The 26,833-nt window shown below is 49.3% G+C and overlaps 2 protein-coding genes and 1 long non-coding RNA gene across 5 annotated transcripts in view; 1 reads left to right on the top strand and 2 right to left on the bottom strand.

Annotated features, from left to right (window-relative positions):
* The window catches only part of ADCK4 (aarF domain containing kinase 4), an 18,977-nt gene extending 10,750 nt beyond the window's left edge, over positions 1-8,227 (bottom strand). The window contains exons 1-8 of one of the 2 annotated variants that reach the window (XM_008588107.1): positions 8,126-8,227; positions 7,871-7,990; positions 7,660-7,726; positions 6,111-6,188; positions 2,218-2,340; positions 2,002-2,087; positions 787-927; positions 621-702 (exon numbers count right to left, since the gene is read on the bottom strand). In XM_008588107.1, the coding sequence (XP_008586329.1) occupies positions 621-702; positions 787-927; positions 2,002-2,087; positions 2,218-2,340; positions 6,111-6,188; positions 7,660-7,726; positions 7,871-7,990; positions 8,126-8,227 (799 nt within the window). Of the gene's footprint in view, positions 1-620; positions 928-2,001; positions 2,088-2,217; positions 2,341-6,110; positions 6,189-7,659; positions 7,727-7,870; positions 7,991-8,125 lie in introns of both variants that reach the window. The other variant, XM_008588106.1, reaches the window with a different exon arrangement.
* Positions 8,228-10,664: 2,437 nt separating this feature from the next.
* ITPKC (inositol-trisphosphate 3-kinase C) lies at positions 10,665-26,529 on the top strand. The gene is made up of 7 exons (XM_008588105.1): positions 10,665-11,702; positions 16,337-16,436; positions 18,189-18,402; positions 19,915-20,119; positions 22,380-22,481; positions 23,110-23,181; positions 25,040-26,529. Exons 1-7 carry the CDS (start codon positions 10,665-10,667, stop codon positions 25,241-25,243), a joined length of 1,935 nt encoding a protein of 644 aa, XP_008586327.1. The 3' UTR covers positions 25,244-26,529.
* LOC103603551 lies at positions 20,730-23,202 on the bottom strand. 2 transcript variants are annotated; one of them, XR_551626.1, is made up of 4 exons: positions 23,025-23,202; positions 22,666-22,758; positions 22,018-22,091; positions 20,730-20,934 (listed from the first exon to the last, which is right to left on the bottom strand). It is a non-coding gene; the product is annotated as an uncharacterized LOC103603551 (long non-coding RNA). The 2 variants fall into 2 exon arrangements; XR_551625.1 differs by having other exon boundaries at positions 22,666-23,202.
* Positions 26,530-26,833: the final 304 nt, after the last annotated feature.

Here is a 26,833-nt window from a genome sequence, read left to right as displayed (position 1 = left end):
CCCGTACCGGACCGGGGACCGGCAACGGGATTGCAACCCTCGGTGTTGCTCCCGCACCTCGCTCAGCCAGTGAGCGGGAACCGGTCTGTATGTGGGATCCGAACCCTCGGGCGGGAGCGCCGCCGCGCTTCCCAAGCGGCGCACTCTAGCAGTGCGCCACCAGGCCGGCCCTCTCTGTCGCTTTTTTGCATGAACTTTCTCACATTGCTCTCTGCCTCTGAAGCTTACTTGTAGGCCTGTCTCTCCCTCCTCTCTCTCACACACAGCACACAACCTGCTCCATCTTATTCAGGAGCTTTCTCATGTGCTCTCACAAACATGCTGTCCTGCTTACTCTCACTTTCTGCTTTCAAGCCCCTTTTTCACAGCTATAGTCCCTCTCTCTGGACTGCAGACCCTCTACATGTCTGTTTCTGGATTTCAGTTTAGGCTTCTGTCTCTCTGTGGCACTGTCACACACACTCATGCTCTCTGGGTTCCCCCTGCCTCAGTGTCCTCCTTTCTGGTTCACACACACTGATGTAAACACTCGCTCTCACTCACACACACAGGCACATGCTGCCCTGTGCCCTCCCTCCATCCAGCCCTATTTTCTCTCAGTGGCAGAGTGGGCATCTCACCATCTGGCAGGGCCACACTCATCTTGAGCACTGCCAGCAGGTTCTGGACGTCACTCTGGATGCTCTGTGCAACACCCGGATACTGTGAGGGGAGGTGGGGAAGTGTGGGGTCACTCCTCTGGGACATCAGGGTGCCCACCCCCACCCTGCTTGGCCCCACTTTCACCTGGATCTTCACGGCTACCTCCATCCCATTCCTCAGCATGCCCTGGTGCACCTGCCCGATTGAGGCAGCAGCAAAGGGCACCTCCTCCAAGGAGGACACCTTGGCCTGCCAGTCCCTGCCCAGCTCCTCTTCGAGAACTCTCTGGTGGGGAGAGTATCACAACAATCATCATCATGGTTACAGGAACCTGAGTTCATTCCCTATACTGAGCACTTTATGTGTTAATAACCCCACCACTCACCGGACTCTGGGCCCTGGGCTAAGCTCTTGGCTGTTACCCCACTTTACAGATGAGAAAACTGAGGCTCAAAGAGAAGTCCCTTGCCTGAGGTGATCAGCCAGGTGCTGGTAGACTGGGAGGCCCAGCTCAGCTTGTGTCTCCCGAGCCTATACTCCCTAGCTGTGTGGGCTATTGTGGGAACTTCTAGTTAAGACTGATAACAATCCTTTATTTTACTTCTATATTGTATCATTAACTCAAAGTTAATGTGATAAAGAAGAGCTAAAGTTTACAAGGGGCTTCCTGTGGGCCAGGTCCTGTTCAAAGTGGATCAGAGAGAGGCGGTAACTGCCTGGGGTCACATGACAAGTGAGCAGAACAGATGGGAAGGCAGGCAGGTAGATGCATTTTGGATTCCACACCCTTACCCACTTATTGGAACAGCTTGTGTCCTAGGCACTTGGTGCCAGGCACTGTGCCAATCTATTTACAGACAGTCTCCTTGAATTAAAAAAACAGTAATAATCACAGCTAAAACCTGCATGTCACTCTTGGTATGTCAGGAGCTGTTGTAAGTGCTCTGTGTATACTAATTTATGTAACCCTATAATGTGGGTGTGGCCATGACTATTGCCATTTCCCAGATGAGGTGACTGAGACACAGAGGTCAAGCCACATGTCTGAAATTACACAGGTAGGAAGTGGCAGAGACAGGATTTGAACCCACAAAATCTGGCCCCTAACTACAGTGCTTTGCTGCCTCGACAGAGTGCTGTGTCTGTACCTGGGACTGGACGAAGTGCTCTGCACCATCCTCTCATTTAATCATCACAACAATGTTATGAGGTGTGTAACTGGTGATCCCCACATTAGAGGTGGGGAGACTGAGGCTCGGAGTCAGACAGGGAGTAAAGCAATGAAGCCAAGAGAGCCCTGCAGGTGGTGGGGAGATGGAGCATGCCTTCGTCGCTGGCCCTCCCCCACCAGGCACTCACCAGCATCTGCCAGCGGGGCATGAAGTCGGCGCTCTGGCGAACCCGCTCGAAAATGCGCTGCAGCTGGGGGCTGATGAAGCTGTTGTCTTAGGAGACAGCAGATGAAGGGAGCAGTGAGGGAGGAGGCCAGGAGGGGACCCTGTGTGAGTATCTTGTTGGTGGGTGGGGGTGGGGTAAAGTGAGGTCAAGGGTCAGGAGTCAAGGGTCATGCTGTACCCTGTATGCTCAGCATTTGGCCAACCTTGAGGGCGGCCCCCCGAACCGTACACAAGGTCTGAACAATCCTCTCGGCATTGGCTTCTGACAGGAAAGGGCTAGAGCCCAACCGGGATCCACCCTCTGGAGAGGAGAGAATGATCATTAGTAATCACAAAAATAATTATATTACCACTGTACACCCACCGGAATGGCTAAAATAAATAGGCAATACCAAGTGTTGACAAAGATGGGGAGCAACCTGAACTCAGATGCTGCTGATGAGAATGTCCTGGCACAAGCCCTCAGAAAACACTTGGGAAGTCATTAGTAAAGTACACACCTATACCTGGTGCAATTCCTCTCCTATGTATACCCAAGAGAAATGTGTAAGTGTGTCCACCAACAGATAGTACAAGGATGTTCACAGCAGCACTATTCATAACAGTCCTGATAGAGTTTGGATGTGTTGTCCCCTCTAAAACTCATGTGGAAATTTGATCTCCAATGTGGCAGTGTTGGAAACTGATTGAGTCATGGCGGCGGGTCCCTTATGAATGGATTAATGCTCTCCCTGGGGGAGGGGTGATTAATGAGTGAGTTCTCGCTCTATTAGTTCCTGTGAGAGTTCGTTGCTTAAAAAGACCCTGACACCTTCTCTCTCTCTTGCCTTCTCTCTCTTGCTTCCTCTCCCCGTGTGATCTGCTTGTACCCGCCGGCTGCCTGCCACTTTCGGCCATGAGTAGAAGCAGCCTGAGGCCCATGCCAGATGCAGCTGTCCCAGAATCGTAAGCCAAATAAACCTCTTTCCTTTATAAATTACCCAGTCTCAGGTGTTTCTGTTATAGCAACACAAAACGGATTAAAACAAGTCCCAAACTGAAATCCCAAACGACCATCAACAGGATAAATAAATTGTGGAAGATTCACAGAGTGACCACTACAGTATTGAATATACAAGCTACCACTATATACAACAACACGGACACATCACACAAATGTAATATTTAGCAAAAGAAGCCAGGTGCATAGAGAATACACAGTCCAATTATATTTATATAAAGAGTGATGATAGGCAAAACTAATCCACGGTGTCGAAGCCAAAGATAGTGATTCTTGGTGAGGGAAGTAATCAGGAGGGGCGCACGAGAAGAGCTTCTGGAGACCCAGGGCAGCGATGCTCAAAGTGTGGTCCAGGGATCCCTGAGACCCTTTGGCAGGGGCTGGGGTGGCGGGGTGGGGTCTGTGAGATCAAACTCTTTTGATCATAATATTAAGATGTTATTTGCAGGCCAGCCCCGTGGCTCACTTGGTAGAGTGCGGTGCTGATAGCACCAAGGCCATGGGTTCGGATCCCATATAGGGATGGCTGGTTTGCTCACTGGCTGAGCGTGGTGCTGACAACACCAAGCCAAGGGTTGAGATCCCCTTACTGGTCATCTTTAAAAAAAAAAAAAAAAAAAAGATGTTATTTGCCCTTTTTCACTCTCACACACCCACGGACATTCTGTGGAGTTTTCCAGAGGCTCCAGAACATGCGAGGACATCACTGCTCTGACGGCTGATGGAATGTGTATGTGTGTATTGTGTTTTAAAAATTTCTCAGTTTGGGCTGGCCCGTGGCTCACTCAGGTGAGTGCGGTGCTGATAACACTAAGGCCACGGGTTCGGATCCCATATAGGGATGGCCGGTTTGCTCACTGGGTGAGCGTGGTGTTGACAACACCAAGTCAAGGGTTAAGATCCCCTTACCGGTTATCTTTAAAAAAAAAAAAAAAAATTTCTCAGTTTTGGGCCGGCCCGGTGGCGCACTTGGTAGAGTGCGGCGCTTGGGAGTGCGGCGGCGCTCCCGGTGAGGGTTCGGATCCCATATAGAGACCGGTCTGCTCACTGGCTGAGCGCGGTGCGGGCACGACACTGAGGGTTGCGATCCCGTTGCCGGTCGCAGTATGGGCGTGACACCGAGGGTTGTGATCCCGTTACCGGTCACGAAAAAAAAAGACAAAAAGGAAAAAAAAAATTAAAAAAAAAAATTTCTCAGTTTTAATCTCTAATATAGTAAATATCGATAAATATAACCCACATAAACAAACTCTTTGGGGTCCTCATTCTATTTTTTAACAGCTTTATTGAGAAATAACTTACATACCATATAATTCACCCATTTAAAGTAAACAATTCGTTGGTTTTTAGTATATTCAAAGTTGTGCAAACAGCACAACAACCAATTTTAGGACATTTCATCACCCCAAAAAGAAACTTCACACCCATTAGCAATCACTTCCCATTTCCCCCAGTCTCCCAAGCCCTAGGCAACCACTAATCTTTCTGTCTGTATAGATTTTCCTATTCTGGACATTTCATATGAATGGAATCATTTGATATATGGCCGTTTGTGTCTGGTTGCTGCTTCCAGTTAGCATAATGTTTTCAAGGTTCATTCATGTTGCAGTATGTGTCAGTACTTCATTTCTCTTTATGGCTGAATAATATTCCATTATATACACACAACACATTTAATTTATCCACTCATCAATTTTACAGGTGTGCAGGGATCCTAAGACCAAAAAGTTTGAGAACTGCTATTCTAATGTTTCTTGATCTGGGTGCACAAATGTGTCTACTCTGTGAAAATGCACCAAGCTCTACACTTATGATACGTGCACAGTTCTGTGTGCAAATTATATTATTCTTCAATAACGCATTTATTAATATTTTCTTTTTTTATATATTGTTCTTTTTTTGTTTTTTCTTTTTTTTCTCTTTTAGATTTTATTTATTTCATAAAAAAATTATTAAACTCTTTATTGAATGCTCACCCTGTGGTAGGCAGAATTCTAAGTGTCTTTGTGGATTCTTTGGCTGAATCCCCACAGTCAACCCAGGAAGTAAGAACTACCAATGCCTTAATTTTCAAGGTGAGGAACCAAGAGACTCAGCGAGGTGCAGCACCTAGCCCTGGGTCACACAGCTTGAAGTGGCAGAGCAGGGTGTAGACTCAGGTTGGCCTCACCCTAAAGTTTAATCCTCCACCCTCAATTTTTTATTTTGAAAAAAACCCAGACAGAGACAGAGGGCTGGCCTGGTAGCTCACTTGGTTAGAGAGTACTGCTGATAACACCAAGGTCAAGGGTTCGGATCCCTTTACTGGCAAGCCACCAAAACAAAAAAAAGCAAACCTAAAATCCAGAAGGAAAAGTTGCATGTATAACCACCTCAATTTAACATTGTAACATTCTGCCGCATCTGTTTTATCTGTTGTGTGTGTACCCATACACTATTATTTTTTTTTCCTGAAGTTGCATGTAGTTGCACTTAACCTATGCTGAAAATATTTCCCTACACAATCACAATACCACAATCATATGTAAGACAATTAACACTAATTCCCTAATATCTACTATCCTATCCAGTCCATATTCAGATTTTCCCAATTGTCCTCCAACAGTCTTTTATAGTTGTTTTTCTCAAGCTGACATCCAATCATGGTTCACACACTCTATTTGTCAGTTAATGCCTCTTTAGTCTCCTTTCAATGTAGAATATCCTCCCCCACTTTTGTTTCAAGACATTGACTTGTGAGGAATCTTATTCACAAATGCTACACATTTAATTCCATCTCTGTGGTACACAGACCCCCGCTGGCCCTCCTATTTTCAGTTTTCCTCTTCTGCTCAGAGTTAGGAACTCCCAATGAGTTAAACTTTTTCTCAGATGATATGCTTCTATTAATCATGACCTTTATAGTGGCTTAGCCCTATAGGGTTAAGACTCACAATGAGTCTAAGAGGTGGCTGTATTATCGTCACTTCCATCTTCCAAATGAAGAAACTGGGGCTCACAGAGGTGAAGCCAATTGCCCTAGGTCACACAGCAAGGCCAGGATTTGAACCCAGGCAGTGTGACTCACTCACCTGACGGTAGATGTCCTCCTGGCAGGGACTTCTTGGCCACCTCGGCTAGTGCTCCCAGCCCCAGACCCACAGCCAGTCCTGGAGAGCAAGAAGGGAGCCTGAGTGCCTGCTTGCCTGGGTGTTCCCCCGACCCTCTCTCCTCTCTCAGTCTCTAAGTACGCTTGTCTCCCAAGTCTTTGTTGCCAACTCTCTCCGTCTCTCTCACTCCAACTCAGTCTCTTACTCTCTTCCTGCGTGGAGTTCCCCTTGAGGTGAGGATACTTCTTTCTTTTCCCCTCTCTCCATGTCTCTGTCTCCCTCCCAGCAGTTCTCAGCTCTGGCTGCACATTGGATTCACCAGAGGAGCTCTTGTTAATGTGATGCCTACACCCACCGCTGAGATTCTGATTAAACAACTGGCCTAAGTAAGATGAGGCCTGGAAGTTTGTACTTTTTTTTTTTTTTTAACATCTCAGATGATTCTAATGTATAGACAAAGTTAAGAAGGTCCTGAAATGATCACCCCAGGTCTCTCTGTCTTCTGTTTCTCTGTTCATACCTCTCTTCTTTATGCTCACCTCTCCTTTTCTAAGTCAGTTATTTCTCTACCTCTCCCTTTCTCTCCACCTGGCACATCCTTCTCTCTGTTCCTCCCTTTGATGTTATCTCTCTGGCTCTGACTTCCTCTGCTTCCTCTCTCTTCTTGGTCCTTAAAGATATCTTGGGTCTCTCTGCCTCTTTCACTGTCACCATCTCTGTACATTATTGTAGCTGGCATTTTCTGAGTGCTTTCTACATGCTAGGTACTATTCCCAGTACCTTATATGCATTAACTCATTTTGTCCTCACACCCTGGTGGAATATGTTTTACAGAAAAACTTTCATTGTACAGAAAAGGAAATCAAGGCTCAGAGAAGTTAAGTAACTCGCCCAGAGTCACAAAGTGAGGACACAGCAGAGTCACCTCTTGAACCCTGGATAGCCTGGAGCCAAAGCTCTCAGAAGTGCACTTGACTGCCTCTTCAGACTGTGAAGCAGTATCGTTAAAACTCGAGCCATGATCCACAGTAAAAAAGACATTTACACTATAACCAGTCCAGACCAACATATATACATTTCAAAAAACAAGACTTTCCCTTGATATACCAAAGTACACTCATATTTTCTTTTCTACTCTTCTTTTTAAATGCTGGTTGCAACCCACTAAGTTATTTCATGCAGGTTGTGGCCTGAAGTTTGAACAATCCTGCTGTGTAACCTGGAGTCAAGTTATCTCACTTCTCTTAGCTTCCATTTCCTCATCTATTGAATGGAAAGAAGCACTCATCGATTCAGAGCAGTGAGAGCATGTGTGGAAGGCCCTGCACATTACAGGTTTTCAGTAAATGTTACATCATCATTCATGTCCTCTTTATTTTATTTCTCTGGGTTTTGCAGGCCTTTGCCTTCGTTTCTCTTTTCCTGCTTTTCCCTCCTCTCTGTCTCTGATTCACCCTCTCCCTTGCTTCATTCTGTAAATGTTGTCTCCTCTGATCTAGGTCACACCTAGATCATCGAAACTCACACCTACCCCCAAAGTTGGCCAAGCGGCTGATGCGAGAGGCGGGCACCTTGCGTTCTCGAGAGCGGTCACTCAGCTGGGAAATGGGGAAAAGGTCTGAGGGCAGGAAGGTGGACATAGTGCCCAGGAAGTCCAACCAACCTGCCACTGCACCCTTCCCCAAGCTTAGGGGGACAGCACCTTCACGGAGTATTGCTGGGCGTATGGGTGGCAATGGTACCTGAAGCCGGGGTGTCTTCCTGAGCCGGGCCTCCCGTGCTCTGTGAATGTCCTCCTCACCCAGGCCTCTTCCAGGCCCATCCTGATGCAATTTTTGGGCCCAAGAACCCCCACATGACCCCTGCAAGAGATGTGAACTTTGGTAAGGAGTGGAGGACACGGGGTCTGCCTGCCCCTTATGAAACCATCCTGGTCCTTTACCCGCTAAGCCTCCCGCAGTCTCTTCCACTTGGAGCACCTGTCCCCAGCCTCTTACCCACCAGTGGGGCCCAGGCCCTAGAGCCCCACAAGGCAAAACAACAGTCCGGCCCAGCTGTCCACAGGTCCCCCGCAGTAAGCCCCCCACCTCCAGCCACATTGCCTGGGGGAAGAAGAGGTATTATTCGGGCAGGAGTTGTAGGACTTAGCCTCCCTGCTTTGCTCCCTTTCTTTGCCAGACCCCCATGGCCCCCTGTGTCCACCCTCTCTAAGATTCCCACCCACCAAAGAATTTCTCCCGTTAATGGACTCCCAGTTTCTCCTGGTTAACCCCCTCGTTGTTAGAAACCTGTTGCTCTTCCTGTGGGCCTCCCAAACCCACTTTCCCTCTCTCTTACACCGCGGTGTTCCTAGGGTCCTCCCCTCGTTGCTAGACACCCACAGATCCTCTAGGACTACTTCTCCACTTCTCTGACACCCCCTCGTTGCTAGGCACCACCGTCCCCTCTGTTGCTAGGCACCCACAATTCCTCGGGTGTCCCCCTCGATACCGTTAGTGGACACCTCCCACCGTTGCTAAGCACCCACTGCTCGGTGGCTCTGGGTCCGCAACTGGCGGGGGCCTCCTGTGTTTCCGGGAACCTCTGCACGCCCGCCCCCTCCGGTCATCTAGCCAATGGTGGAGAAGCGGTTGCTGACTGGCACGAAGCCCGCCCTACTGTGAGGGAGGGCGGGGATAGGGGCGGGGCCAAGGCGCTGGGGGTGGGCTCGCGGCCTGCCTGGGATTGCTGGGGCACTAAGGGAATGCACACGTGCCCTTTATGCCCTTCCATTCACTTCAAAGTGCCTTGTACGCGGCGAACCTTTCTGTTCCCTACACTGTCTTTCTTGCAACATCACTCTCCCTTTCTTACAAACTCCACACCTCTCCTCTGCACGAACATCTTGCAAACCTTAATTTTTACTACAGGCAGGCTTAACCTCTCTCCTTTGAACACTCATTCTTCCCAGCAAACATTTCCCTTGTACATGGAGCCTTTCCACTTTGCACACACACCCACAGCCTGGCACCCAACCTCCTTCCTTGCGCACATAAACCCCCTGCCTTGCTCGCCAACTGTCTCCCGCTCACACCCTCAACTCTCCCGTGTACATAAACCCCCTCATTTGCAGACTGAGCCCCTGTGTTCCCTCACACACCCTGTTCTCTCTGCTCCCCGCCCACCTGCGGGATGGCGTGAGTGGGAGCCCACTATTTCCTGTAGGCCTGACATTTCCCAGAACACACTCAGCCAAGATTCCCAGAGCTGAGTCAGGAATCTTGGCATCCCAGAAAACCAGCTCCCAGCCATCTGGGTGTGTGCGCGCCCCCAGCCTTCCCTCTCCCCCCACTATCCCCCAACAGGCTGACTCACCTCTCTTTTCAGTCTGTAATAGAAGCAGCTGATTGGGGACTGTCTTCCACTGCTGGGATAGGGAGGGATGCAGATTCTCCCCCACAACACCCCACTGCCTCTGTCCAACCCTATCAGGCCTCCCTATCTCTATCCCTGTGTTGTGTGACCTCAGAAGAACCCTTCGCCCTCTCTGGACCTCAGACTCCCAACCTGTATGTTGTACCATGTGGGCTCCTGCCTCTGACTTCTTATTGGTCTGTGAAGAGATGACTCATTTTAGAACCTTGGGCTTGTGCCCAATGCCCCTCCCCCGAGTGACTCAATTTCAAGACAGAACCCTCCCACCCTCCCATTCCCTTTCAGTCGTGAGGGTCTGACTCAGGAGCTAGGTGGCAGCTCACACTTGAGGGCAAAATATGTAAAAAATACCTATGACAATAATTCTACAGGGCTTTTGCTGACACTGCTAGCCCTGGCGCCCCGTGCTTCGTATACATGAGGTCATATTAAATAGCCCCATGGCTACAAACAATAGCTAGAGGCTGTAAGACCGCTGAGCCTCAGCGTCCCCATCTGTAAAATGGGGCCATGGCATCCCTTTTTGCTCAGCGTTAGTGAGAGAGAAGCAGTGAAACGGTGTCAGGGCCTGGTACAGAACTAATGTTTTATACATGGAAGCGATCTCTTACGAGAAATTCAATAAGGCGTAAGTCACTCAAGGTAACACAGCTAAAAGTGGCAGAGGCGGGTTTCTATCTGTGGAATCCCCAAGTCTTTTAAAGTACGCCCTTCCCCTAGGTGAAGAATAGGCGCGCGACTGGGCTCGTCGCCAGAGGTTGTAGGAAGGCTGAGCCGGTCACTCGAGAGTGTAGGGAGGTTGGATTAGTCACGGAGGGTGTAGACCAGGATCCCAGCGCCCCAGACGCAACCTGATAGAGCCTCCGACGTTGGTAGGCAGCTCCGATAGAAGGAGGCAGGCGGAGCTGGGCAATGCCCCTCCCCCATGCGTCACGTCCGGTGGGGCGGGGCTTCAGGGCTTTCCCCGGGAGGAGGGCGTATCGGTTAACTCCTACGCGGCCGGGCAGGCTGGAGCGCCGCGGACCGGAACCTGGGAGTCGGGGCTCCCCAGCCACACCCCTCGCGGGATTTAAAGGGGAAGAAGGGGCCGGGTCAGCCGAAGCCCGAACTCAGGGAGAGGGCATGAGGCGCTGCCCGTGCCGGGGGAGCCTGAGCGAGGCGGAGGCGGGGGCGCTGCCCGCGGCGGCCCGCATGGGGCGGGAGGCGCCGAGAGGGGGGCGGCGGCGGCAGCCCGGACAGCAGCGACCTGGACCCGGCGCCGGGGGCCCGGCGGGACGGCCGGAGGGGGGCGGGCCCTGGGCCCGGACCGAAGGTTCCAGCCTCCACACCGAGCCCGAGAGGGCCGGCTTCGGGCCTGAGCCGGGGACAGAATCCTGGATAGACGGACAAGCTGAGCCCGAAGCAGCTGGCCTCGGAGTAGAGACGGAGAGGCCCAGTCAAAAGACGGAGCTAGCCAGGTCCAGCCTCTGCGCACATCCCCAAAGGAGCAGCCACTGTTCAGAGCTGGTGACGGCCGGTTCCTGGACGGAGACTGGGACAGATGGCTTTTGGACTCATCCACACAGGTCGGACCTTCAGTCTCAGCCAGAGAGGGCCAGAGTCTGGACACAGCCAGCGGTTGATGGGCCCTGGACAGAGCTAAGAACATATGGGTCACAGACCCAGCCAGAGAGGGCCAAGACCTGGGCCGATAACCTCTGGACCCACCAGAGCAGGTCCAGCTTCCGGACTCACCCAGAGGGAGCCTTTCCCTCAACAGAGCCAAGTGCTGATGGCTCCCAGACTCAACAGGATGCTGCAACAGCCTGGGAACAGGCTGGCACTTATGGTTTCCCAGCACAAAATATTGATGGCCCTCAGACGGCGCCTGGGACAGACTGCCTTTTGGGGGAGCCCGACCAAGATGACCCATTAGAGGAACCAGAAACTGGGGAGTTGGTGACTCACCTGTACTCTCACCTGAAGTATAGCCCCCTGTGCCCTGTGCCCCGCCTCATCATCACCCCTGAGACCCCGGAACCTGAGGCCCAGCCAGTGGAACCCCCATCCCAAGTTGAGGGGGGCAGTGGCGGCCTATCCTCTGCCTCCTCTTTTGACGAGTCTGAGGATGACGTGGTGGCTGGGGGCGGAGGTGCCAGCGATCCCGAGGACGGGTCTGGGGTGAGTGGGACCCATTCTGCCCTTAAGCCACATTCCCCCAGACCTCTCATACCTCTGCCTTTTTTTTTTTTTAAAGATGACCAGTAAGGGGATCTTAATCCTCGGCTTGGTGTTGTCAGCACCACGCTCTCCCAGGTGAGCGAACCGGCCATCCCTATATAGGATCCGAACCCATGGCCTTGGTGTTATCAGCACCACACTCTCCTGAGTGAGCCACAGGCCGGCCTCATACCTCTGCCTTTGCTTAAGTTCTCTACGAATTTACTCATAGCTGTCCACCAGCAATTTCATCTCCAGGCACCTCTTCCATCCACTGACCTCCTCCTCCTCTTCTAGACAGTGGTTTCTAATCCACTCCAGAGACACCCGCCTCCCCCCCAATTCTCTCCTTTCCCCTTTCCCCACTGCCTCCAGCCCTGAGGTCTGCCATGAAGGGCCACTGACTGGCTTCATGGTGCCCAGAAACCCCTGAAATCATACGATTGTGTGAGTCTGTGTGTGTCACACATAATTTTTTTTTTTTTTTTGTCCTTTTTGAGACCGGCCTCACCGCGCTCAGCCAGTGAGTGCACTGGCCATCCCTATATAGGATCCGAACCCGCGGTGGGAGCACTGCTGCGCTCCCAGCGCTGCACTCTCCCGAGTGCGCCACGGGCTCGGCCCAGTGTCACATATATTTTTGCAGCAAGGGTCTATGACTTCTGTTGAATCCTCTGGAGAGTCTGCGACCCCAAAATCTGAAGAACTGGAATAGGGGAAACAGAAATAGTGCACTTTCTACCCCAGATTTCTTAGTCTGAGGCCTGTAGCTGCCTTAAGGGGTCATGAAACTTTACCACCCCTTAGACTATTTGTACATTATTCTAGGGAGTGAAGTGAGCCTCAGCTTTCATCAGATTCTCAAAGGGCTGTATAAGCCAAGAATGCTAAGGGTTACTCAGCCTAGCCAGGGACCTGCCTAGTCTCCCTGTTGCCCCCAGGTCCCCAAAGGGCCCCCTGCAGAAACTCTTGTTTACATTCTCCACCCTAACCCCAAGCTTGGGTGTGGTTTACCTGGTGAATCAGGAGGGCTGGCAGGGCAGGTTCAGGGAGGGAGGGTCAGAGGAAAGGCAGGTTCGAAACTGCAGAACCTCGTTTAGGTCTGGGAGCATAGTCCACCAGTTGCCAGCTTGCCTGCTGAGTCCTCCCACTGTCCTGGGCCCCTGGCTGGAGTCTGCTCTGAACCCCCAACACCCCACATGCCTCCCTTAGGGACGTGTTCACATGTGTGGCCTCAGCTGCGATGGTCAGACCTGCTTCAACATGCTTATGTCCATGCCAAGGAGCTGACCCTCCAGGGCTTTCTGCCATTGCTTTTCTCTCTGCCTGCCCTCTCCTCCTTGGTATCTTTGAAAGTCTGAGCTAGAAGTGGGTGAATGATAATAATAACAACAGCAGCTAGCACTGGTGCCCAGCCTTGCACTAAGCTCTTTGTTCTTATTAACTCACTTCTCACAGCAGCCCTAGGAGGTGGATACTATTATCCCTTTTACAGATGAGGAAACTCAGGCACAGAGAGGTTAAATCACATGTCCAAGGTCACACACCTTGGAAGACAGAGAGTTGAAAACCCTTACTGGATACCAGGCACTATTCTAAGTGCTTTATATGTGTTAATTCAATCCTACAACAGCACTATGAGATTGAGATTATTATTACCTCCATTTTACAGGTTAGGAAACTAAGGCAAAGACAGGTGAAGAGGTGAGGTCACTCGATTAGGGTTGGCCAAGTCAAGTCAGAACCAGGACTCTAACTCCCTAAGTTTCTCCCCAAGTTTCAAACACATCATTTAAATCCCTGTGATGTGTGGATCTGTTTCTAACTTGCCTTCCTCCCAGGCCTCCCTATCTCCAGCTTTTCCTCATCCTTCCAGAATCTGCCTCTGTGGTCCAGATCTGACCAGACACTTTCCCTGCTCTAATGCCTTCCATGGCTCCCCAGGACTCCATACTAATCAGGAGCTCAGTGCTGTATTCAGAGCCTCCTGTCTTCAGGCTTCTTCCTGGGTTTGGCTTCCCTGTCCCCTCCCGACCCCCTTTGCTGTAACTAAGCCTAAGTACACACTATTCCTTGAACACCCTGCTGCCATCTGCTTCCACACATTGCTCAAGCTGTTCCCGCTGCCCAGAATATCCTCATTTCCTTCTTACTTACTTTTGAAATCCCATCTGACCTTAAAGGCCCAGCTTCCTTTCTTCCTTTCCTCCTTCCTTCCTTTCCTCCTTCCTTCCTTTCCTCCTTCCTTCTCACCATCTTGTCCTCCTAATCAGATAGCTGTCAGTCCCTGAGCCCCTACTATATGTCTGGCCCTATGTTCGCTTTGCTGGGGACACAGCAGTGACCAAAACACTGCCCTTATGGGGCTCTCTGGCCAGCGGGGGAGACAGACCCATTACCAGACAGTGACAGCTCACAGTGGTCAGGGCTGGGATGGGGGGAAGCCCACAGGAGGTGACTGGCCAGATCTGGAGTATTAGAGAAGGCTTCCTGGAGGAGGGGGCATGTGAGCTGAGGCCATCATGAAACCATCTGAGAAAGCCTAGATTAACCATCATATCTAAGATGGCTGGCTGGTTAACTCAGTTGATTAGAGTGTGGTGCTGATAACACCAAGGTCCAGGGTTTGATCCCTGTACTGGCCAACTGCCAAAAATAAAAAAGAAAACAAAAACCCAAAAATCAGAGAGGAGAGATAAAATACTAAATTTGTTTATAATAGAAGAAAAAAAGACTGTTTCAACTAATCTCCCTCAATCCAAGCAACAGTTTTTGGAGCATCTATTGTGTGCCAGACCATGTGCTGGGGACACAGTGGTGACCATGATAACTCTAGTCTCTGCTCTCATGAGTTAGTGGTTCAGCAGGAGTGTAGTGGGTTAACTTCAGGGCACTAGGGTCAAAACAGAGCTAGAACCCCAGCATTGTGCTGGGTGATGTTAGGCAAGTGGCTTCACCTCTCTGGGCTTCTGTTTCCTTCTCTGTAACACAGAGACAAAGATCTTCCTGGGGTTGTGTTTTTAGGGTTAAGTAGGTTATGGCACACTGAGTATTTGTCATTGTGCCTGGAATGTTCCAGGTGCTTAATAAACAGGAACCTTTATTAATCATCTCTGCCCCATGGCTGGCAGCTGGAGCAGGGAGGGAATAGCCCTTCCTGAGTCCCGCAGTCCAACATCCTGACTCCCTGTTTAACCTTCCTACTATCAGTTAGGTGTCTGCTAGGTAGCTGGGCTCTGAAGTGGTGGGAGAGAACATGCCTTGACTTCGGGCTAGGAGGAGGATAAGCCACACAGCTTCCTTTTCTGAAGGCAGCCCACTCTCCCAATACTAGCTAGGGTCCGGGCCGACCCCGTGGCGCACTCGGGAGAGTGCGGCGCTGGGAGCGCAGCAGCGCTCCCGCTGCGGGTTCAGATCCTATATAGGGATAGCGGGTGCGCTCACTGGCTGAGTGCGGTGTGGACGCCACCAAGCCAAGGGTTGCGATCCCCTTACTGGTCACAAAAAAAAAAAAAAAATACTTGCTAGGGTCTTCTATGTGCTGGGGGCAGAGAATGTATGCGCGCGCACGTGTGTGTGTGTGAATCAGACCCTGTTTCAAGAAGCTCCTTGTTCATGATACAGCTAATCCTTTTCTGGTTTTCTGTGGTTTTCTCTCTCTATCTTTATCTGCTTTTATCCATCTTTTTCTTTCTCTGTCATTATTTTATATCTGGGCTTTTCCTTCTGTCTTTCTATATTTCTTTGTCTTTTAGCAACTCTATGCCTGTCTCTGTATTAGTCAGGGTAGGTCAGGATTTGCTATAGTAACAAACAGCCTCCACATCTTAGTGACTTAGAACAACAAAAGATTATTTATACTACACATAAGCGAGAGGTTAGGGGTGGGTAATGGGGCTCTGCTTCATGCTGTCTTCACTCAGGGGCCCAGGCCAAGGGAGCTGCCATTTCTCTTTCCACTGCCCTCACCTTTGTCCCTAGCAGAGGAACAAACATGGACAGTCACAAACTGGCTGTTAGGCTTCTACCCAAAAGTGATACTTCTGCTCACAGTTCACTGGCCAAATCAAGTCAATAACCTCAGTTCAAGAGGGCAGGGACGTCTCTGGAAAAGGGCAGAGCTGGAGTTGTTTGGTGAACAGCTCTCATGACTGCTGCAGTCTCCGTCTCTGTCCCTGTCTCTCTGTTATCAGTTTGTCATCTGGCTCTCTGTTTCTCTCTCTCTCTGTAATTGGCCTCCATCCACCAACTCCTGCCTCTGTCATTTTCCCTGGCATGTTGTTTGTTCCTGCAACAAACAACCTGGCCTATCCTTACTTATAAGAGAAGGCCAGAGAGAAAAACAGATACAGAGAAAATGATGACGGAGACAGAGAAATGGACAGAGAACTTACCCCACCTTTGCTGAGGCCTTTGGGGGATCTCATGGTTGCTGAACTAAGTGGGGTTTACTCACCCCAACAAACTGGGGAACATCAAAGCCCCCTGGTCCTGAGAAGACCCCAGGTCCACCTGGGTTCTCTCTCATCACAGTACCCCCAGCCCCTTCCCTCCCTGGCCTTGGCTCTGACCCCACCTTGCTCTGCCCCACACAGAGCAAGCCATGGAAGAAGCTGAAGACTGTTCTGAAGTATTCACCCTTCGTGATCTCCTACCGTAAACACTACCCTTGGGTCCAACTTTCTGGACATGCTGGTGAGAACGGGAGTGGTGGGTGGACAGGGCTGGCTAGAGACGCCTGAGCTATGGAAAGGGCTTCTCTTTGTAATTTAGTTTTCCCACCTATAAAATGGGCTTGGTGAGTCCCCACCTCATGGGGCTGTTATGGGAAGTGCCCCTGGACAACTTACTTTCCCCATACTAGGCCTTAGTTTTCCCATATGTTAATATGGAGATAATCTTACTTCACTTGCAGGGTTAACTGGAGAGTTAAAATCAAAATATATATCGAGACTGAGGCACTTCAAATGGGAATTATCATTCCCTGCCCTCTCCCTGTGTCCAGGGAGGACATGGTAGGCCCTCAATAAATAGCAGCTATAATGGTTTTCCCCCAGGATCTAGCAAATGTCTCCAGCACATAGTAGCACACTGCCTAGCATGTAACACATTTGTGAAGGGCTAGATAATATCTCTTAGGTATTGTGGGCTACATGGTCTCTCTTGCATCAGCTCTGCTGTTGGAGCACAAATGCAGCCACAGACAACATGTAAACACACGAATATGTCTGTGTTCCAATAAAACTTTATTTACAAAAACAAGCAGTGTGCTGGACTGGCAAATTGTGCCCACCAGCAAAGGAGACAATAAGGGAACTTGTCTGCCTTGTTCGTCCTTAGATCTGAGTTGGAGAAAAGGTGAGTCCCCCTGAGACTGTGTAAACACAAGCCTGCCATCTATATGTGTTCTAGTTACTATTGCTGAGTTTAAAAAACAAAAACAAAATAAAGTCAAAACTTATTGGCGGTTAACAAAAAACTTAGTAGAATAAAACAACCATTTTATTATGCTCCCGAGTTTTGGGTAAGGGATTCAGACAAGGACTCATGGCAGGGATGATTTGTTGCTGCTCCATAATATCTGAGAACTCAGCTAGGACAACTCAAAGGCTGAAAGCTGAAAATTTTTGGAGTTTCATTCACTCATATGCCTGGCAGTTGATGCTGGCTGTTGGCTGGGGTCTCAGCTGAGGCTCCCAGCCGGAAAATCTATTTATGGCTTTTCCATGTAGCTGCTTGGGCTTCCTCACAGTATGGTGGCCTCAGAATAGTCAGATTTCTTACATGGCAGCTCAGGACTGCAAAGGCATGTCTCCGCCAACAAAGTGGAAGCTGTATTGCCTTTTATGACCTAGACTCTAAAGTCATGCAGTGTCACTTCTGCCATAAGCTCTCCCAAGTTCAAGAGGAGGGTATTAGGCTCCACTTCTTGAAAATTCTAGAAGAGCATGTGGGACAGGGATATAGTTGCAGCCATCTTTGGAAATTATGATCTGAAAATACAGTCTGGCCCAATCAGAATTTGGAATTCTAATCTGCACTATCTGCATGTCCAGGAAATGCCCAATTTATAAATTAATTTAAATATGCCCCAGTTGTTAGCACCCAGGGACTCCAGGCAGAAGCAAATGGAAATCCACTCTGGAGAGTCATGCTATTAACTCAGATCTCACAAAATTCTCACAAATTATTGTGAGCTTACAATCTAGAATTACAAAGCAAGGACACACTGTGCTGTGAATAGCACTCTGTTTAAGTAGCAGAGAGCAGAAATAGGCCCTTCCCTCACCATCACTGGCCAAGATTTTGAGTTGCAGGGAGGGAGAGACAACATTTCAGGAGGGTCAGGCAAGGTGATGGTGGCCAGGATCTGATGCATACAAGGAGATGGGGGGATCCTCTTTCTGATCCAGTTTCTGATCCTGTCATTGACCCTGCTGCCCATAGGGAACTTCCAGGCAGGAGAGAATGGTCGGATTCTGAAACGTTTCTGTCAGTGTGAGCAGCGCAGCCTGGAACAGCTGATGGAAGACCCTCTGCGGCCTTTTGTGCCAGCCTACTATGGCATGGTGCAGCGGGATGGCCAGGTGTTCAACCAGATGGAAGATCTCCTGGCAGACTTCGAGGGCCCTTCCATCATGGACTGCAAGATGGGCAGCAGGTGGGTTCAGGGGCAGCCATGGGGGTAGGGAGTGCGTATTTTTGAAAATAGTGCCTAGGGCTGGCCCGTGGCTCACTCGGGAGAGTGTGGTGCTGATAACACCAAGGCCCCGGGTTCGGATCCCATATAGGGATGGCCGGTTTGCTCACTAGCTGAGCGTGGTGCTGACAACACCAAGCCAAGGGTTGAGATCCCCTTACCGGTCATCTTTAAAAAAAAAAAAAAAGGCCGGCCCGTGGCTCACTCGGGAGAGTGTGGTGCTGATAACACCAAGGCCCCGGGTTCGGATCCCATATAGGGATGGCCGGTTTGCTCACTAGCTGAGCGTGGTGCTGACAACACCAAGCCAAGGGTTGAGATCCCCTTACCGGTCATCTTTAAAAAAAAAAAAAAAGGCCGGCCCGTGGCTCACTCGGGAGAGTGTGGTGCTGATAACACCAAGGCCCCGGGTTCGGATCCCATATAGGGATGGCCGGTTTGCTCACTAGCTGAGCGTGGTGCTGACAACACCAAGCCAAGGGTTGAGATCCCCTTACCGGTCATCTTTAAAAAAAAAAAAAAAAATAGTGCCTAGTCAATTTTCAAAGTGGTTATAACAGCATACACTCCCACCAATAGTGTGTGAGGGGCCCCGTTTTTCCATATTCCCACCAGCACTTGGTATTGTCTGTTTTATTAATTTAAACCATTCTGATGGGTAGGTAGTGGTATGTCATTGTGGTTTTAATTTCTATTTCTCTGATGACCAAAGAAATTGAATATCTTTGCATATGTTGATTACTATTGGAAGTCTTCTTGTAAACAGTGCGCTTTGATTCTGTTGCCCATTTTTCTGTATGACTGTCTGTCTTTTTCCTTTTGATTTGTAATCCTTTATATATTCTGGATATATGTCCTTTATATATCTATATGAGGGTATTTCAAAAAGTTTGTGGAAAAATGGAATTAAAAAAATACTAATCCTTTCATAAACTTTTTGAAGTACCTTCATATATATAAATACAAGTATACACACAAACATATGCATATATTCTCTAGCTTTCCCTTTTCCCTTAGTAATGATTTTTGATGAACAAAAATACTTTTAATTTAGTTGTTTTTCCATTTTTAAAATTATTGTTAGTAGATTTTTGTTTAAATTTTTGCCTACTCTAAGATCATAAAGATATTCTCCTATGTTTTCTTCTGCAAGCTTTTTCATTTCAACTTTCACATTGAGATTGGCAATCCATCTATAGTTAATTTTTATGTATAGTGTGAGGTAAGGATGAAGTTTATTTTTTCCCGTATGGATAGCCTATTGGCTCAACACCATTTATTGAAAAACTTCCCTTTCCACACAGAATTGCAGTGTCTTCTTTGTCATAAACTGGGTGAATATACATATGTGTGTGTGTTTGTGAACTCTGTTCTATTCCAGTGATCTATCTGTCCATTCTTGTACCACATATCAGGATAAGCCCTCCAGCTTTGTTCTCATAATTTCCTTTGTCACATCCTCTGTGTGCTTAGAACCTACCTGGAGGAGGAGCTGATGAAGGCACGAGAGCGGCCTCGGCCCCGGAAGGACATGTATGAGAAGATGGTGGCTGTGGACCCTGGCGCTCCCACCCCCGAGGAGCATGCTCAGGGTGCAGTCACCAAGCCCCGCTACATGCAGTGGAGGGAAACCATAAGCTCGACCTCTACCCTGGGCTTCCGGATTGAGGGCATCAAGGTGAGGATGAGGAGCTGCTAGCCTGTCACTAGAGGGCCTAGAACTAGATCTGAGGCAGGCTCCCTGGGGAACATGGGTATCAAGGGAAGCTGGAAAGAAGTAAGTCTGGAGAGAGAGCAGGGGATTGCAGAGGATGAAAAGGCCGGGGCTGGGAGAGGTCCCACTTCTCTGTCACACCCATATCCATCAGAACCCAAGTTTTGTTTCTCTGTCTGCCTGAGCATCTCTTGAGTCCATCTTCTCTTCTCCCTCCCCATGGCCATGTTCTAGTCCAGCCCTGTTTTCTGCTCCAGCCTCCTTGGGCTCCTGGACCCTGGTCTCATTCCCTCTGATCCATCATCCAACACAATAGCTGGAGGGATCCTTCCCCCACTCCCTCCCATGAAGGAGGTTTCTATTTTTTCTTCCTGCATTCCTTTTTTTTTTTAAAATTAAATATAATTGTTTGAGGTCTGGCTGGTTAGCTCAACTGGTTAGAGCATGGTTCTGATAACAGCAAGCTCAATCCCTGTACTAGCCAGCCACCAAAAAATAAATAAATAAACAAATAAATAAATAAAATTGTTTGAATAGCTATTCACACAGTTTATATTTTTTAAAATTTTATTTATTTTTACTTTTTTCTTTTAGTTTTCTTTTTTTCTTTATTCATACAGTTTAAAATAATATTAGGAAAAGCAAATGACTCAAAGCGAAAAAAAAAAAGTATATATGGAGAAATCTCTCACCTGAGCTTCTGCAATTCTTCCCATTCTGTCCCTCCATCCTGCTGCCTGCTTATGGGAAATCACTTGGTCAGTTTCTTGTATTTCTTCCTGAAAATACAAATAAATGTAATTGTATACCCTTAATTTTCCTCAGTACACACACTGATTGGCACTTTGCTTTTTTCACTTAACAGTAATATTCTGGAGAATTTTCTGTATCATCCCATAGAGAGTCTCCTCTCTCTTTCTTTTACTTATAGCTGTGTAATATTCTCTTTGTGGATGTGCTACGGTCCCTTGCCGATGGACACCTGGGTTGTTTCCACTTTTTGCCATTACAAACAATACCTCAGTGAATCACTTTGTACATAAGGCATTCTGCAAATGCGTAGGTTTAGCCGTAGACTAGATTTCTAGAAGTAGGACTACTAGGTCAAAGATTAAATGCATTGATAATTTTGCCAGAGATTACCAAACTCCTTTTCTTGGTGTTGTACCTCTGTGCATCCCACCAGCAAAGTATAAGAGTGCCTGTTTCCTGAAGGCCTTGCCTGAGTCATCTTTCTGACTGTGCCATTCAGAATCCTTCCATGGTACCCTCAGGAGAAGTTCCATGGCCTATAGGGCCCTCCAGGATCCAGTGCCATCTCTCACTCCTTTCTTCCTCCTTGTCTACTGTCAGGCCGCAGTGAAGCACTTTCATTTCCTTGAAATAGGCCTGCTTTTTCCTGCCATAGGGCCACTGCACATGCTGTTCCCTCCACTACGAATGTTCTTCCTTCTATTTTTCCCTTGGTTGGTTCTCAGTCATTTTTCTGTGTCCTTTCAAATTTTGCTTGCTCATGGAAGCCCTCCCTGATTTCCATCCTACTAGATAAGGGCCCCCCTCTTTATCTCCTCATAGCTCCCTATACTCCTTCATTATTCTTAGCTTCCTTTGTGATGATCTTAATATCTGCCTCCCTCATCTGACTGTGGCTGTCTTCTTACCTCCATGTTACCAGTGCCCACACAGCACCTGGCCCAGTGTAGTGGAATGACTCAGGCGGCTTCTCTGTGCTCCTCTCAAACATGAAAGATAACGTTAGTCTCATTTGTTGAGTGCTTACTGACTATGTCCCAGGATCCGTACTCTGGATCCTCCACACCCAATCTCCTCTAATCCTTACACCAGCTTTAGGAAGTACCTACCAGCACAGTGCCCATTTGCCAAATGAGGAAACCGATGCAGAGGCAGGTGAAGTGACTTGCTTAAAACCACCTACCTAGAAAATAGCAGAATCACGAGTCAAAGTCAGATCCACACCCCCTCAAAAGCCCATTTTGCTAGACTGGCTCAACCAGGAGGTTCAAGGTTAGACTTAGAAGGACTGGTTGCTCAGGACTGTGACTTGGTTCTATTTTGAACTGGGCTGGGCAGATGGGCTGGTTTCCCCTGAATAGTAAGCAAGCATTGTTCACAGGTGGGTGGTCTCAGGTCAGCCTGAGGTTGCTCAGTGTTGGGGGTGGGAAGGAAAAGACATTGCAGTGCCCCTTCACCCCTTGCCCTGCAGAAAGCTGATGGGACCTGTAACACCAACTTTAAGAAGACACAGGCACTGCAGCAGGTGACAAAGGTGTTGGAGGACTTTGTGGACAGGGACCACGGCATCCTGGTGAGCTGGACACCCGTGTCCCAAAATGTAGCAGCTTAAGACCACCACCACTTATTGTTGCTCCTGAGTCAGTGGTCTTTTGCTTTGGGCTGGACTTGGCTGATACTGGCTGGCTTTGCTCACATAATCTGTGGTCAGCTGGTGTCTTGGCTAAGGCTGGCTGGTCCAGGGTGGCCTCACTCACGTGTCTGCTGGTTGGCTGACCGTCTTGGCTCATGACTTGGTCATGTCTCTCGTGATCCAGGAGGCTAGCCTGGGCTTGTTCTCACAATGGAAGCTGGGGGCCAAGAAAACATGTGAAAATGCAAGGCCTCTTGATGCCAGGGCCCAGAATGTCCACCATCATTTCTGCCACATTGTATTAGCCAAGGCAAGTCATGTGACCAAGCCTCCATTAAAGGGAAAGGGTAACAGACTCCACCTCTTGATGAGAGGAGCTGCTAAGATTTGTAGGTATCCACGTAATTTGCCACACTCTTGTCTGTGCCACCTTGATGCAGCCAACCCCTCATTCCCCCAGCTCTCCATTTTTCCCATGCTCACCTTATCCCATTGTGGCTGGAGCCTGCCCTCTCCTTTGTGAGTAAGGGCCCACAAAATCTCAAGGATTCTTCTCTCTCACCCACAGAGAAAGTACGTGGCACGCCTGGAAGAACTTCGTGAAGCTCTGGAGAACTCCCCCTTCTTCAAGACCCATGAGGTGCGAGTCCTGGCACCATGGGCATAAGTGGGGGGTGTCATGGTCCAGGTAACATGGAGGGGAAACCGTTGACAGAGTTATGGGCCAAACCTATGAAAAGGAGGCCCCACGTTTTGGGGCCCAGCAAAGAGGATTTCAAGGAGGTAGGACGGTCAGGAGCATGGCCTCAAGCCATGTGGCCAGGGGGTGGAGGATGGCTCTGCTGTGTGACCCTGGGCATGTGACTTACCCTCTCAGGCCTCAGTTTCTTCCTCTCTAACATAGGGAAGGAACAATAGTACCTTCCTCATAGGGCTGCTGAGGCATGAGAGAGCAACTATAGGGTGACATTTGGAGCGTAGATGCACATTTAACTCCTTCCTTTTACAATGATCTTATAATCATAATTATTTATAATTATTGTTGTACGCCTTTCTTGTTTGCCAGCTCTTGCCTTTCCCCTTTCCCCTCGTTCCCAAAGTGTCCCTCTTGGGAAACATTCATTTCTCTGAGGCTGTGTCAGAGTCTGTGAAGGGGTAACATCACCTCTGTGTGCATCATTTCCTCTCTCCAAGCCCTTCCATCTCCCCCTCAAGTCCCTCTCACCTCTTCTTCCTGATATCACTGACATTTCTGAAAGAGCACTGATCTGGGAGTCAGCCCAACTGGGTTCAAATCCCAGCTCTGCCACTCTCTAGTCTCCTGAGCCTGGGCAGTGTTTTTTTTTTTTTAAAGATGACCGGTAAGGGGATCTCAACCCTTGACTTGGTGTTGTCAGCACCACGCTCAGCCAGTGAGCGAACCGGCCATCCCTATATGGGATCCGAACCCGGGGCCTTGGTGTTATCAGCACCGCACTCTACCGAGTGAGCCACGGGCCGGCCCTGGGCAGTGTTTTAAGGAGACCTCAGTCTCCTTACCTGTAGGATGGGTGACAGCAGCACCTGCGTCATGGGTGTTGTGAAATTTAAATGGGTTTATGTAGTCAAAGCCTGGCCCATAGTAAACCATCAGTATATGTCAGCTGTTACTGTCATGTTTATCAGTGTCAGCCTTGTCATCCTTGTCACTGCGTTCAAGCTTTATATGGAAGTCACAAAGAGGAGGCCTGGGGACCCCATCTCTTCTGTCCTCATGTTTGGTTTCACCTGCCTCGTGACTTAACATTTTAAAAATGAGCTGCCACTATTTAAAATGTGAGACTTCACACCATAATTGGGATTTCTGATTTCATTGACTGAAACCTGACAAGTCTCTTGACAACTTGGGAGATGCAGCCACACTGGGCCGGCTGCTTGCCATATGCCAACAGCCATCTGGAGCTGACAGGCACCTGCTCACCTGCCCAGTAACCTGGGTTTTTTATGGGAAAGGCATTTTCCAGGTCTTTAGTCTCTACCAGGCTCTCTTGACTTGTTCAGGATCCTGAAGGCATTTGGGTTTGCACTCTGGCTTCAAAAAGGATAACAGTTAGGGCCGGCCTGTGGCTCACTCTGGAGAGTGCGGTGCTGATAACACCAAGGCCACGGGTTCAGATCCCCTTACTGGTCATCTTTAAAAACAAAAAAGGATAACAGTTAACACTTGTGCATTTGCTATGTACTGGGAACTACTTTAAGTGCTTTATATGGATTAAGTCATACATATAACGTGCACAGCAACCTCTGAGGTAAATGCTATTATTATTCTCACTTTGTATATGAGGAAGCAGAACCACAGAGGTTAAGTCACCTGCCCAAGGCTGCACAGCTAGGATTTGAGCTCAGGCAGCCTGACTCCAGGGTTCATGCTGACAGCTACCTTGCTGTGCTGCCTGTCAGGGAAGGGACCTTGGCCAGTGCCTGCCCCTCCTCCTAACCTTTCGTCTCTCCCCCTGCAGGTGGTGGGCAGCTCCCTTCTATTCGTGCACGACCACTATGGCCTGGCCAAGGTTTGGATGATCGACTTTGGCAAGACAGTGGCTCTGCCTGACCACCAGACGCTCAGCCACAGGCTGCCCTGGACTGAGGGCAACCGTGAGGACGGCTACCTCTGGGGCCTGGACAACATGATCCACCTCCTTCAGGGGTTGGCCCAGAGTTGACCACTTAGCCACTGCCAGGCTTATTTATTGGATGGTGCCAGTCTGGCTGAAGGAGCCCTGAGATGCCATGGGGGCCTGAGGTTGGCGATGGGGGAGCTGATCTCCAGGGATGCGGGAGGTTGTGTTGTAACATAAGACCAGTGTGGAAACTCAGAAGGGCCTTGGGAGGCCATGTAGCGCCTGGCCCCCTCATGATACAGGGGCTGTGAGGACCTCAGGAGGAGCATGACAAGGCCGAATCATGCTGAGTCAGCAAAACCAGAACTAGGTCTCCTGACCAGACAGGAAGGTTTCTGAGGACCTGTTGGAAGCACAGCTAAACCATGCCTTGAGAGAATACAATTCAGATGTCACAGTGTACAGGCATGACACAGTGCCTATGGCCGTATGAATGACATAACCTGGGTCAGGTCATGTTCATCTTTGTTGCCCCAGAGGACCGGGCATCATTTGTGAACAAACACAGGAGCCACTTATCCACCTGGGGAGAGTGACAGCCCAATCTCTTCATCTGAGGGTCACTCAAGAGCTGAGGCACACAGGTTCTGAGGAGGGTGTGACACCATTTGATGGGCCTGCTGACACTGCCCAAGGTCTGACACTGCTGACTGGGGCGTGGTTCATCTCTGTCCTGCCCTGCCATGGCACTATGGGATCCTCCCTGCTCCTTGGAGTATTCTGCTGACCTCCTGCTGACCAAAACCACAGCCACATCCCAGCCTCAGTGCCAGCACTCTGACCAGTACAACCTCATTCCTTGGTGCACCTGATCCAGCCTCAGGACTTCCTCCGCTCCTGACCCCTGGGCTTCTCTGTCTCCTTCCTCCTAGCAAATGCAGTAGCAAGGAGGAGCTTCAGAGACAGGGGAAGCAGATTTCCTCCTTGGGAATCAGAGCTGCCTTGTTCGGGAGGACCTCCATCTGATCCTGGACCCCTGCAAAGCACCTGGCTTGGGCCAGAAGCACAGGGTGGATAGGGCTACTAGTTGTAACCCTGGACTTGTAACATGGTCCAGACCAAAGACTCTAAAAACCTGAGGTTTGGCTAACGGCCCCTCTATCCCACTGCTCCAGCACCTATAACTTCCCTAAGAGGCACCTACCTCTTCCCTAAGCTGAAGCTCTAATGCTTTCTTCCAGGGTTGAGGAGATGTACTCCTTTTCTACTGACCATCTTTATACTTATGAGAGATAGTTGTTAGATGTAGTGTTGGGGAAGTAGGAGAAAAAATGGCTTCACTGTGCCTCCCACCCACAACAGCACTTAAATAAATAAGACAAAACCAGTGTTGCGAAGTTTTTCTTTTGCATCTGGGGTGTGTGGACTCAAATTCATATTCTGAACATTAGAGCCCAGTGGGGTAATGGGGTAATGGTTAGTTTGTGGTAGAGGCAGGCTCAGAGCAGGCTGCTTTATTCATTCCGCATTCACTGAGCTGCCATTCTTGTGCGTGGCTCTGTGCTGGACAATGCAGGGAACACAGTGGTGACCAAGATAGCTCCAAGCCCCTTCCTTGGGGGGGGGGGGGGGGGCCCAGGACAGTGCCACCTGAAGAATCAGGGCTGGGATGTGGGCAGCACGGGCAGAATG

This window comes from Galeopterus variegatus, unplaced genomic scaffold (assembly GCF_000696425.1).
Source record: "Galeopterus variegatus unplaced genomic scaffold, G_variegatus-3.0.2 Scaffold4674, whole genome shotgun sequence".
Lineage (NCBI taxonomy): Eukaryota > Metazoa > Chordata > Mammalia > Dermoptera > Cynocephalidae > Galeopterus > Galeopterus variegatus.
The sequence above is the reverse complement of the archived record's forward strand: the minus strand, read 5'-3'. Positions and strand labels throughout refer to the sequence as shown.

Bases quoted from the DNA above. Each gene is read 5' to 3' on its own strand.
- ITPKC (XM_008588105.1), top strand. From the start codon at position 10,665: ATGAGGCGCTGCCCGTGCCGGGGGAGCCTGAGCGAGGCGGAGGCGGGG. The intron at 18,403-19,914 runs GTGGGTTCAGGG...CTGTGTGCTTAG, and splicing joins GACTGCAAGATGGGCAGCAG to AACCTACCTGGAGGAGGAGC. The intron at 23,182-25,039 runs GTGCGAGTCCTG...CTCCCCCTGCAG, and splicing joins CCTTCTTCAAGACCCATGAG to GTGGTGGGCAGCTCCCTTCT.